General features: G+C 39.2%; 1 protein-coding gene across 1 annotated transcript in view; it reads left to right on the plus strand.

The window, feature by feature from the left end:
- Positions 1-13,667, plus strand: part of MYOM2 (myomesin 2) — a 140,198-nt gene that overhangs the window by 52,191 nt on the left and 74,340 nt on the right. Inside the window, exons 13-16 of the mRNA XM_075861936.1 lie at positions 1,152-1,279; positions 2,402-2,585; positions 2,983-3,157; positions 5,439-5,560. Of these exons, the coding sequence (XP_075718051.1) occupies positions 1,152-1,279; positions 2,402-2,585; positions 2,983-3,157; positions 5,439-5,560 (609 nt within the window). The remainder of the gene's footprint in view (positions 1-1,151; positions 1,280-2,401; positions 2,586-2,982; positions 3,158-5,438; positions 5,561-13,667) is intronic.

Consider the following 13,667-nt stretch of genomic DNA (forward strand, 5'->3'; position numbering starts at 1 on the left):
GTAAAAAACGGCTGCTGCAGAATTCCACTGCGTACTGTCCGCAGCGGAATTCAACAGCAATTCCGCCACGTCTGAATATGCCCTTATAGTCAGGTGCGTCTTATAGTCCGATAAATAAATTGTAATTTATTGCTTTAATGATTCTAGTGGCAAGTCCTACTCAGTGATTGACAGCCTTCTCTATGTAAAAGTAGATACAAAAACGGTTGTCAATCCCTGTGTTGGACTGTACACTGGACTAATAAACACAGAATGAGAAGAGATTTTAATCAATAGATAATTACAAATAAAATAAATTATTCTGCATTCTTTCCTACAAAGCTATATATCAATCTGCTCAGCATCTCCATCTCTATAACATGCTGTCTACACATAAGACACCATTGTTAATGTGATAGGTACTTTTTTCACATTGTAATATTGAAAAACATAATCTTCTTAAAAGGAATCTGTTTCCTACCAAACTGGTTCAAGCGTTTGGTCAGTCTTGTAAAACTATGTGCCACATACCCTTCGATCACTTTAAATTACCCTGTTTGTCCAGATAAAACACTTTATTGCCACATGCAAATGACTCTGCAAGTGTCACTCGGGCAGTCCGTTTCCCAGCAAGTGCGCTTGTTCATGCTATTTTAGCCTGCTCAACCCTTTGCTCAAGATTGTCAATGACACGTCGCTCCCATCCTCACTGAGGGGGTGAAGAAGAGTGGCTAAACTGGCGAGAACAGGAGCATTTGCGGCGAAACGGACCACCCGAGTGCCACTAGCAGAGTTATTCGCATATGGAAATAAAGTTGTTTATCTGGACAAACAAGGTAATACAAAGGTATGTTGGCACATCGTTTTACAAGACCTACCAAATGCTGGGACAAGTTTGGTAGGCAAATAGGAGCTGACAGGTTCCCTTTAAAGAATGTTGGTCCAAAGCAGCAGCGCCTGTAACAAATTATTTGCCATATTGGGAATTTTATCGTTTATCTGTGGATGTCATTGCCATAATTTCCAGCTTATTTGGGTAATGGAGATGGTAATGAAAAAAAAAGCATGAAATATTCTTGCACAAAAAAGCTCTAATGTTAATCTTAAATAGTAGATAGTTGAATACACAAAGCACAAGCTGTGTTCTTTTACTAACTATGGCTCTCATTTAGGTGATATTAAAATTCCTGGACCACCCACCAATGTCCAGGCACTGGAAACCAGTAAAACATATGTTGTTCTCAGCTGGGAGCCACCTGTTCCCCGTGGCAGAGATCCACTTGTATATTACATTGAGAAGGTAAATGATGGCACGAAAATAGAGAATAACTCCACTATGCTGGTATATTTTTAGAGAGGTTATACTGTTGTAGACAATCTTAAGTCTTTTTAATGATGGGAAATGTATTTAGCTTTGATGTTTGAGTGAAGTCACATCAGAGGCAAAACAAGCCTTGAAACATAAGAAAACTTTGGGAGATCTTACTGGAAATTGCTGCTTATGGAACTTCAGTCAACTGCTTCTAGCAGTTTTGTTCTAGGACGTCACATTAAGAAGTCCTTCTCAGTTGTCAGTCTAACTAGAGTTGCCTTCATATATTTTAAGTCATTAGACTTCATTTAAAGACCATTTTTTTGTACAGACCCTGACCATACACATAAACATATACATTGTTTATAGTAATTTATGTGTTAATATATGGTTGTATTAATAGTAGAATAATAGTTAATTATTCTAATTGTAGACCAATGTGCAGTATTAGATGTAGGAGAGCAGCTTGGCCCACATAAGAACATAATTCTGAAGCCACATTGCTATGCCAGTCAACTGTGCGGAACAACTTCATGTTTAGTACTGAACAAATGATCCCCTAAGCTTTATGTATGTATTTTGCTGGACTTCGTGGGATTGTATAGCAGAGCTACTTTATCATGAAAGAACCTGGGCTCATGGAAGGATCATCTGCTTCCCTGGTGCATCATTTCATCCCTGTGTAGTATCCCAGCAAGGCACAAACATTTAGGTGATTATAAGAATGCAACATATCTTGTAATGCTGTCTATATAAAGGGATCCTGATCCTGTATACATTCTCTATAATATTGCCATTAACATTAGTATAAATTGCAGCCAGTAACTGCCAATACCTCATGGCAAATATACAATAACTGAATATTCAAGAAAGGGATATTGAAAAGATAATAACAGAAAAAGTGCAAAACACGCATACTGTACAGTTTATAGGAAGCACTAGTCATGTTTCATACTGGTTGGTCGCATTGCAAAGAGAAGTATATATTTATTAATAAACTTTATTTCTGTTCTAAGTAGAAAAAAAAGTGAAATAGGTTCAATAAACACGGATTTCTTTCTTTGTACCTCAAATCTGATCCTAGTTTAATCTTTTCCTGTCTTCTTATAGACAATGGTTGGCAGTGGAAGCTGGCAAAGAGTCAACTCTGAGATCCCAGTAAGATCTCCACGCTATGCAATATTTGATTTGGTGGAAGGAAAATCATACAATTTTAGAGTTATAGCAGTCAATAAAAGTGGTGTCAGTGAGCCTTCTGAAGTAACCCCACCAATACAAGCCCAGGAACGTCTAGGTAAAAGAACTTCTTTTCAATGTTATGCCAAACATGTTGCTTTAATACTATCAAAACTATTAGTGTATTCAACAGCAATTCATACAAATACAGATGCAGCAGAGTGGAGATTGTCATTTAGCAAACATGTAGTGCTATCATAATGTGCTATCTGTTTTTCCCCTATAGGACTGCATGTAAGCCTATTGAATTAAGTTATCTTTGAACACATAAAAAACTTTAATAAAAACTTTAGCTCTGCTACATCTGTATATAAGTACATGAATTAGATGATTTTCACATGCATATACAGTAGACAAGGCTTCATTGCTCTTTTTTCTTGATTTTATTTGCATGGCTTTATTATCTGCTCATGTTTATGTACTCCAGATTTATATGCTTGTCTTTTTTTCTAAAGCTGTGCCATCTGCTCCTGGTCGTATATTGGCATCTAGAAACACAAGAACATCAGTTGTCGTACAGTTTGATAAAGCCAAGGTGGAGGAAGGATTAATTGGATATTATATAGACTCATCTGTGGTGGGCTCTAATCATTGGGAGCATTGCAATCACAAACCTATAAAATATAACAGGTAAGATCCTTATTTGTATGGTACTTAAAATGTAAAAAAAAGTATATAAATGTAAAAATAAGTAAAACAATTATTGAGGTGACCAGCAATGAAAAAAATGTATGCAATATTAAAATGTCCACCAAAGGTTTCTTATGACCTTATGGAGGACACAAAGACAAAACAGTACAAAAGTGAAAACAACCAAAGATTGCCACCGCTAGTTAGGATTTTCTGATCAAACTGCCTTCTATGAAAGCCGTATATCATTTAAAGGAGATCTGTAGAACAGTGGTAAAGTTTTAAGGCTGGCGAGTGTGACGTCCAATTTTAAGCAATGCTGGCTGCTGCTTAGCAGCCAACTGCCATTGCAGTGGCTGGCAGGGTGCAAGCAAAGCCTCCGGTGCTTCTACAGAAAAAGTAAGACCATTTATTTGTTAACATAGTAGCATTGTTTTCCAGGTAATTTATTAACCACCCAAAAAGAATAACCATTTAGACCAGGATCACACATGTACTTTTGATAAAGTTTTGTGGCAGTTTTTGGCTAAGTGTTTTGAGCCAATTCCAAAAGTGGATCCCAAGGGGAGGAAATGTATAAAGAAAAGACTGATGCATCTCCTTTCTTTTGTGTCCACGCCTGTGTTTGGCCCAAAAAACTGAGCCAAAAACTGCATCAAAGACTGCATGAAAACTTTGTGAGTTTTTTTAGATTCTTACCTACTGATCAGTTAATTGACAGACCATGCTCATTTTTAAAGGTCACTTATCATTGTAAAGTCACCAAGATGGTAGCATGTGATCTTGGACTACTGTGATAAATAGGACTCTATATGGAGATACATATAATTATTATGATAGGCACAACAATATGGGCTGTAGATGTTGCTTACATAAATGGTCCTGTTCACAACTGGCATCAAAGCTTCAGTTCCTGGCGGATCAGCAATGGTTCTGTTTTAGGGTATGTTCACACGTGCACGTCCGTTACGGCTGAAACTACGGAGCTGTTTTCAGGAGAAAACAGCTCCCGAATTTCAGACGTAATGGCATGTGCAGGCGTTTTTCGCAGTGTCCATTATGGACGTAATTCGAGCTGTTTTTCTATGGAGTCAATGGAAAACGGCTCCAATTATGTTCCAAGATGTGACAGGCACTTCTTTGACGCGGGCGTCTTTTTTTCGCGCCGTCTTTTGACAGCGGTGCGTAAAAAAAATTACCGTCGGCACAGAACATCGTAAAACCCATTCAAATGAATTGGTAGATGTTTGCCGGCGCTTTGGAGCCATATTTTCAAACGTTATTCGAGGTTAAAACGCCCAAATTACGTCTGTAAATAGGGTGTGTGAACCCAGCCTTATTCTTTCACATTTTTTTTTAGTTTTTTTTTAATTGAACTTATACAATCAGAAAAAAAACCTGGAGGTGGGGGTGTTGGTTCATACAACCATCCAAAATATCAAGAGTCAGAATACAAAGAACAATGAGCATTTAAATATAGTCTCAATAAGAAGTTGAGGGGGCAGGGGAAGTATCTCTAGACACCCAATAAGAGCTTGAATCAACTCCTACAAAAAAGAGGTGGGGGAAAGTGAAGGGCTGAGTGATCATGAGATTGTTTCTTCTTTAAAGATTGAAAATGGAAACATAATAGCTCCGAGCTAATCATTTTGTAGGTAAAAATGTGAACATAACCTTAGACAGCAGCACAAGCATATGACATGTAATGCTAAGGGTACAGTATGTTCACGAGGGACATTTTTAATGCATTCTTGCTGGAATTGTTCATTTTTTTCATAAAAAATTACAGGAAAATATTTTCGTGTCGTTTGAAAAAAGAAAAAATGCAGTAAAAACTACAGCGAAACGAATCTCATGTAAACACACCCAACTGCTCAATAATGTAGTCACCGTATACAGAGCTATACCATTACACAAATGAATACCTTACTTTCTAGTGACTATCACTGCTATACAACATGGTCTCATTACACAGTATACGGCAGTAACTGGCTTTAGCTCCTGCAGACCCAGAGCTTCTAGCTATGCCTCTGACTATATGCTTACATTTTACTTTGATTGTTTAAGATTTTAGTTCCTGAATAAAAGCGTAAAATAAGCTCCTTCTCATGATCCTGACATGAATTTGTGAAGTTATTGGAGAAATTAGCTGCATTTAAACTGTACTTTTTAATCTAATAAAATATTTGACAAACTCTCAGACTATAATGAAGCAGTTGCACAAAGAAGAGATGAGCAATTCAATGAGCTTGCGATAATATTACCAAATTCCTTTCCTCAGATTCGTAGTTCATGCTTTAACAACTGGAGAACAGTATATTTTCCGTGTGAAGGCTGTTAATGCTGTCGGTGTCAGTGAAAATTCGCAAGAATCTGAACCCATAACCGTTAAAGCTGCTTTAAGTAAGTATCCAGTAATAGATGTATTTCTGTCCTTTCAGGGGTTTTACGGTCATTTTTATAGAAGTTTCTAAATCACAAGGCATTTTGGCACTGATCAAATATAGGTTTTGGAATCCCAAAAATGAAATGTTCAAAATGATATGTTATATCTGAGATTTAGTTATTTTTTATAGGGCTTTGTAAGTTTTTCATGTTTCTTAGAAAAGAAAAAAAAAAGAATATATATGTATATATATATATATATATATATATATATATACACACAGTATATATATATATACATATATATATATATATATATATATATATATATATATATATATATATATATATATATATATATATATATAAAGGAGCCTCCACATCAGAAAGCTAGTGGGTATTAATAAATGTATATGGATTGAATATAATACTTCTCACAGCTGAGAGTTTGTTACAATTGTATTCAGTCTAGGCGATCATATATAAGCTTTAGGCCATGTTCAGACGTGGCAGATTTTTTCCGCTGAAAATATTGCTGCCGATTCTTTGCGAATTTGCAGCAACATTTTCATATTTGGCAAGTAATTCAGACATTGTGGATATCATAGCAGACTTGCTGCAGATTTCAACCTTTGCAATGCAAATGCTGAAATCCGCAGTGAAATTCCGCACCCAGTTATTTTCCGCAACGTCTGAACTAAGTTTCCTAAAAATGTATAGAAACAAATGTAAAAAACAGCTGGTGAAAAATTCCACTGCGGACTGTCCGCAGCGGAATTCAACAGCAATTCCGCCACGTCTGAATGTGCCCTTAACCTGATACATCTTATGTGAATATATCCCCTGTTCTCAGACATTGTAGCAAATTATCAGAACAGAAAAAACTTTTGTACTGCTGATATATTTAGCTCAGAAGTCTGCCCTGACTTGATATAATTGTAGAAAACCCTCAACTGTGAAAAGAATTCGGCCTGTACAGGTTTTTAACCCCTGGATCAAGAATGTTCTAATTCACTGCAAATTAAAAATGTACATAAAACCCCTTCTGAAAAATATATATAAAATGGCGTATATATAGTAAAAATGGTGAACACGTTTTCATTTTCTAAGCAGTGTGCTCTGTATCCATCAACATGGTGCTCTTCATGTTGATGAATATGGAGCAGTTACTGTGTTGCGAGTGGTTTCCCTCTCTTATGACAGCGTCTTATGTGTTGTAGCTCAGAAAAGTGGTAGGTCTCCAGTGATGACATGTTGTTCAGACACGTGACTGCTGCAGCCAATCTACACTACGGATGTAGCCAGCCTTATCTTGACTCTGATAACTTGCTGCAGCGTGATATCACACAACAAAAGCCACTGAAAAGTCTTTGAAAAAGGCAAGATAAAGGATTTTGCCACTGTGTATTTAATGCATTAAAAGTCAAGATAAAGATGGCTACATCTGTACATGTCATCCCCGGAGGCCAGGATACAGAGACCTATAGGGGACCAGGCTAGCATTATCATGGGAGCATAGAAGATTGGTAAGGCCAGTCTACAGATTTTTTCATTTTAGCCGAACCGCAGTGTCAAATCAGAGAAACTTTGCATCAAAAGTCGCACAATTTGGTACATGTGAAGGTAGCTTAACCCTAGACATTGCAGGAATTACCAGGGGAGGGACAGGCTCTTATGGTACACAAGGCAGGGGTTTCAAATTGTGCCCCTTCTTCAATCCCTGAATTCAGCATAATATTTGTGAGATGGACAATCAGTTATTTTATTGTCCCCTGTTGAACCTGCTCCACCATTCCCTAGTGTGTTTATTTATAAAGGGAAAACGATAAAGGCAAAACGATAAAGGCAAAACACCATTTTCTTTTCTTTCTTAAAGGGTTATTCCCAGCTTAGATATTTATGGCATATCCACATGATATATCATAAATGTCTAATAGATGTGGGTCTCAGCTCTGGAAACCACACGCACGGTGGTCACCAGACCCCCGTCTTGCCTGGTGAGGCAATTGCTGCCCCCAGATTCCAGCAGGGACTAGTGTAGAGGGTAAACCCCATTCTTGATATTGGTGTGGGTCCCAGAGCAGAGACACACATCTATCGGACATCTATGGCACATATTGGGAATACCCCTTTGAATCCATAAATAGTGCCCCCCCCACCCCTCAATGGCACCCTGGCACTCTTGGCGGCAATAATAACATTATTTGAAAGAAATCCTATTAAAGTACAGTAGTTCCATAACATATTTTGGGAAAGTTCAAAGTAAACCTCTGCTTTGAGTCCTGATTTATTATATATTGTTGTGTAATAATGCATCAGTTTATTGGCAATATATTACTAAGAAATGTACTTTATTCATTGTTGAACTCCATTATTGACACTACAGTGTATAATAGAGATATGATATAATCTTCCTAAACAGCTAAGGGCTCTTGGCGATTAATCATTGTTTATTTTCCAATACTCTGGTAGGATGCGTTTAGGAGTCAGTAAAAATTTCACTTTCCAAAACTATCCAGATAGGTCTGAAAAGTGTCAAAAACACATAATAAATTTGATACCTGCCATGAAATCCATTAATATGGAGCAATGTGACTGTATCCTGGCACACTTTGCTTAGTAAATCACCAGGGTATCATATCATATAGTAAGCTTGACTTTATATTACACCAACATTCACAAGCTTCCCCAAGAGTCTCTCGTCAGGTCGGTTGGTTTTCAAGCCATGCATCCTATTGTTTTCCAAAAGATAAGTGGCACCAGGTGTCTGGCATCTGCTTATTTCCACTCCAACATATAAATAACATGCCGTTTGGCAGCGCCACACAGTTATGAGAATGTAGGAGTCTATTTGGATGAACGATTTTATGTCTCTCGCCGGCTTCGTTGTCCTGTGACACAGATGGTTGATGAAACATTATAACTTTACACAATACTGTGTGTTTTTAACGTCAACTTTATTTTCATTGTTTTAGGAGGAGGTGTACCTCATGGTAGGTGGTTGGTCTTTTCTTATAGTGTGTTCACATGCACAGTTCACTATCACTGAGTTTTATTTATTTTTTATCACAAATCACCACAAAATCACTTTGATTGTATTTCCAATAGACAAATAAATGCTATCAACAACACAGTTATGTTACTTATATACACTTAAAGCAAATATTTATGTTCACAGGATAATATCATTTTCGAAAATACTTATCAGTTAATTTATAATAAATAATAAAAAAGGTAATAGTAAAAAAGAGGGTAATGTTTCTAATGACAAAATGCAAGGATTGGTTTAATAGCACAAGATTTTAGAAAAACCAGACCGATCTACATTTTTACTTGATCATCAGAGCCGTTAGTTTCAATATTAAAATCGATAGCCAAACATAGCGGAAAAATCAGCTGAAACCTGTGGATCTCATTCCTCTCATAGAAATAAGTGAAGTCCTAGTAGAAAATCTGCTGGAGAAATTGACACTCTGCGAATTTTAAAATCTGCACTGAAATCCACATAGATATTTTCTGCAGCATAGGGATGAGGTTTGTTAAAATCTCATTCACTTTGCTGCTACTGTAATATAATGCAGATTTTCTGCCCACAATTCTGCACAAAATATCTCCAGCATTTCTGCTTCATGTGAACCCTAAGGGTACCCACATACATAGCAGATGTTTTGCAGATTTTCCATCCGGATTAGCAGGACAGAAAATCCACAGCAGAAGTCTGCTGCAAGCAAGTGGATGATATTTAACAAATCTCATCCACATGCTGCTGAACGTTTTCTACGTGGAAATCAGAACATGCTGTGGATTTTCAAATCTGTTTTAGATCTTCACTCTGGATTTCACCTTTTTTAATGTACAAGGGGGTAATATACGCGGTGAATCCGCAGCAAAATCTGAAGCAAAATTTGAATGTAATACATGCGGATAACTGCAAGTGGAACGCCAAGTTCAACACATGGCCCAGCGTGAGTTTTGCTCTTACCTCTTCTTCCGCAATTGGAACGCCAAGTCCGACACTCGGCCTAACTCGAAGTTTCGCCCTTACGGCTTCTAGGTAATCCAATTTGCGGAAGAAGCTGCAATGGTGAAACTCGATTTAGGCCACGTGTTGTACTTGGCTTTCCAATTGCGGAAGAAGCCGTAAAGGCAAAACTCGAGTTGGGCTACATGTTGAACTTGTCATTCCACTTTCTGGTTACTATTTGATATGTCTTTTTACTTGAATGCTTTGTGAGTATAATAAACATTCGTCCTGTGGTGTGCTGCAATATTTCACTTTTTTAGGCCTCTATTTTTACTTTTCTCTAATATAGAGATCTTGAAAACAAGGGGATTTCCGATGTGGTGCCATCTCCTGTAGCAAGCATGATTTTTAAAATACAATGTGTTCCCAATATTTCTATAAAAAACTGTGAAAGATCTTAAAAAATCAGCAGTCTCTTGTGAAAGGATTGGATCCTCCAATTCAGGGGTCGGCAACCTATGGCACTTGTGCCACAGCTGGCACGTAGGGCATGGATTTCTGGCATTATACCAGCTTCTGGTGTCTAGCGCCATTGTATATTTGTTAGCACTGAATACTGGGAGAGAGAGTGGCGCTTCATTTTGAGGTTGGCGGCACTGATCACCAGGAGTAAAGAGTGGTGTTTCATTCTATGTTTGTCGGGGCTGAACACTGAAAGCTGGTGTTCAGTAGCCCCTATCTCTCTTATTTGCAGTAGCCCCCCTCTCTCTACTGTATGCAGCCCGGCAAGCTGGTGTCAGTAGCCCCTCTCTCACCTGTGTGTAGCCCATCCAAGCTAATGTTCAGTAGCCGCTCTAAATATATTTACTTAATAGAAGTTTAACCCCTTAGTGACCAACAGTACGCCTTTTTACGTTCCTCACTAATGGGCTTTAGGCTAATGCGATGCCTTTTAACGTTATCGCATTAGCCTAAAGAAAAGTAGCGCCGAAATTAAAGATCGGGGCTCCGTTCTCTCAGCTACCGGAGGTAGCTGAGAGTTCGGGGCAACGACCAGAGACCATAACGAGTGGTCTCTGGTCACGTGATCGCCGTGAATCGCTATTTCACGGCGTTCACGCTAAACCGGCGGATAATCGCCATTTCTCTCTCCTCTCATGGAATAACTCCTTAGAGAGGAGAGAGAACGGGTAAATAGTGCGCCCCCCCCTCTCACGTCCGATCCCCCCCCGTCCGATTCCCCTTCATGTCCGATTCCCCCCCCCGGTCCGATCCCCCCCCCACGGTCCGATTCCCCCCCCCCCCAAAATGGCGCCCGAGTGCGCTTTGCATAACTTACCTGTGTCGTCATCTGGCACAGCAACAATCAGGGACCGTTGTGACTGGTCCCTGATCAGGTGATCTCTGACAGTTATTTTCAAAACACAGCCAGGACATGGGCTGTGTTTCTCTCTCCTCCCATTGTAGTTGTTCTGAGAGGAGAGAGAAATCAGTCTAAGTCCTGTGCTGTGAAGAAAGAAAGTGATAAAAAATCATAGTTCTTATACACACATATATATATATATATATAATATATCAAATCTATATTAGCGTCAGCGCTAGATTAGCGTCAGCGCTAGTTTAGTGTTAGTGCTAGTTTACCGTTAGTTCTAGTTTAGCGTTAGTGCTAGTTTAGCGTTAGTTTAGCGTTACTTTAGGGTTAGGGCTAGTTTAGCGTTCGTGTTTAGGGCCGTTTAGAATTAATTTTACGTCTGTTATATAAAAAAAAAAAATATATAAAAAAAATATATATATAAAAAAATAAAAAAATAATTTGTGTCGTTTTTAGGATTTTAGGTTTACTTTAGGGTTAGGACTTATAGGGCATATATATATATATATATACACATCTATAAATATGTCTCAGCGTATGTACAGCGCGGAGCAAGCCTACGCCTTGTTATGTTCCGACACTTCTGAAAGCGAAACAGACACCGCTTCAGAATTTGTTCCAGACAGTGACAGTGACGATTCTAATTCCACCGCTGAACCCCATAGTCCTATGGTGGTGGATACGTCAGTCGCTGTAGAGGTGTCAAGTGCAGGGCCGAGTGTTGCAGTCCCTCCCGTGATGTGGGATCCTGCACTATGATTTTCCCCCCAAGTACCCCAATTTGAAGCGACCCCAGGAATTAGTGTCGACGTCCAAAATGTTACCCCCTATAATTTTTTTAATTTATTTATATGTGATACGGTCCTAGACTTGATAGTCCAGCAGACTAATCTGTATGCTAGGCAGTTTGTTCTACAAAAGCCTGTGTCTATGTACTCCAGAATGTGGAGCCCCACAAGTGTCCCAGAAATAAAAAAATTTTTAGGCATTACCCTCAATATGGGTTTGGTTAAAAAACCCTCTGTCCGGTCCTACTGGACTTGTAGTGCTGTCCACGCTACCCCTGTATTTGCAGCAGTGATGTCCAGAAACCGCTATGAGGCCCTAATGCGATTCATGCATTTTACTGATAATTCCCAAGTCCCCCCAAGAAGTGACCCAGCTTATGATCGGCTTAATAAATTAAGGCCATTAATCACCCTTCTAAATGATTTATTTTTAAAGTTGTACACCCCTGACAAAAATTTGTCAGTAGATGAATCGCTCATGAGCTTCAAAGGGCGTCTTTCCTTTCGTCAATTCATCCCTTCCAAACGAGCCAGATATGGGGTGAAATTGTACAAAGTTTGCGAGAGCACAACGGGTTACACCTGCGGTTTCAAAATCTATGAAGGCAGGGACTGCCAAATTTATACCCCAGGCTGCCCAGAAACTATTGGCACCTCTGGCAAAATTGTGTGGAACCTAATGGAGCCATTTCTGCACAAGGGGTACCACGTCTATACAGACAATTTTTATACCAGCGTTGCCCTTTATAAAGCCCTCCATGCTGAAAATACAGGGGCCTGTGGGACAGTACGGAAGAACAGAGTGGGACTCCCACAACAGTTGGTGTCCAGGCGTTTGGGAAAGGGAACATCCATGGCCCTTGCAAGTCAGGAATTGCTTGCAGTGAAGTGGGCCGACAAGAAGGATGTCTACATGCTGTCCACCGTACACACGGACACCACTGTGGCAATTACGGAGAGGGGGGCTACCACTGCAAAGCAGAAACCTGTCTGTGTAACAGACTACAACAAATTTATGGGGGGTGTAGATCTTTCCGACCAGGTGCTTCAGCCTTACCTGGTGAAGCGCAAAAATAAGGCCTGGTACAAAAAGGTAGCAATCTACCTCATCCAGGTTGCTACCTATAACAGTTTTGTTATTTTCAAAAAAGCCCAAGGAACGCTCACTTTCCTTCAATTTCAGGAGAAGGTCATTGAGCATCTCCTTTTTGAGTCCACTATACCGGCACAATCCTGCGAATCTGAGGATGTGCGCAGGCTTTCAGAGCGCCACTTTTTACACCCTATTCCCTCCACTGACACCCAAAAATATCCCCAAAAAAGGTGTCGGGTATGTAGCAGGCATGGCAGGAGGAGGGATACCCGCTTTTATTGCCCCATGTGTCCATCAAAACCAGCCCTTTGTAACTACCCCTGTTTCGAAACCTTTCACACGGTTGCAAATTACTAGAATTTAACACAAAAAAAAAAATGGGTTGGGGGCCTTTTTAGGGAGTCAATTTCTTTATATTTTCTTTTTAGTTCGTGGGCTTTCCAAGTAGGGATTATTTCTTGTGGGAGAGGTTGTAGAGCACATTTTTTTCAGACCGTGAAACTAATTTTACCCCTTATGATTTTTTTTAATTTATTTGTGGGTGATCAAGTGCTGGAATTAATTGTCCAGTACAAAATCCCACATCCACAATTTTTTTATTTTGACTGTTCTTATGACTATGTCCTGCCACATACAGCTGTTACATTCCTAATTCTGTACCGTGATACGGGCATGATCTTTTTTTTTTATTTGGAGGATCTCTAATAATTGAGCTGTTCCTTATCAATACACCATGGGCTTTGTTACGGTTCTTCTGGAAATACTGACATCATTTTGGGGATTAGTGATCCTTTACTGTTCCTATAGATGGTTTTGGACACTGTCCTTTTATATATTCTGTAGGTGATTGGTTGTTTTGTGCACATAGCGGTTCCTACCTTGCCGGGCAGGGGTCTGTTATGGTGTAC

The sequence above is a fragment of the Rhinoderma darwinii genome, chromosome 4 (assembly GCF_050947455.1).
Source record: "Rhinoderma darwinii isolate aRhiDar2 chromosome 4, aRhiDar2.hap1, whole genome shotgun sequence".
NCBI classification, from domain to species: Eukaryota; Metazoa; Chordata; class Amphibia; order Anura; family Rhinodermatidae; genus Rhinoderma; species Rhinoderma darwinii.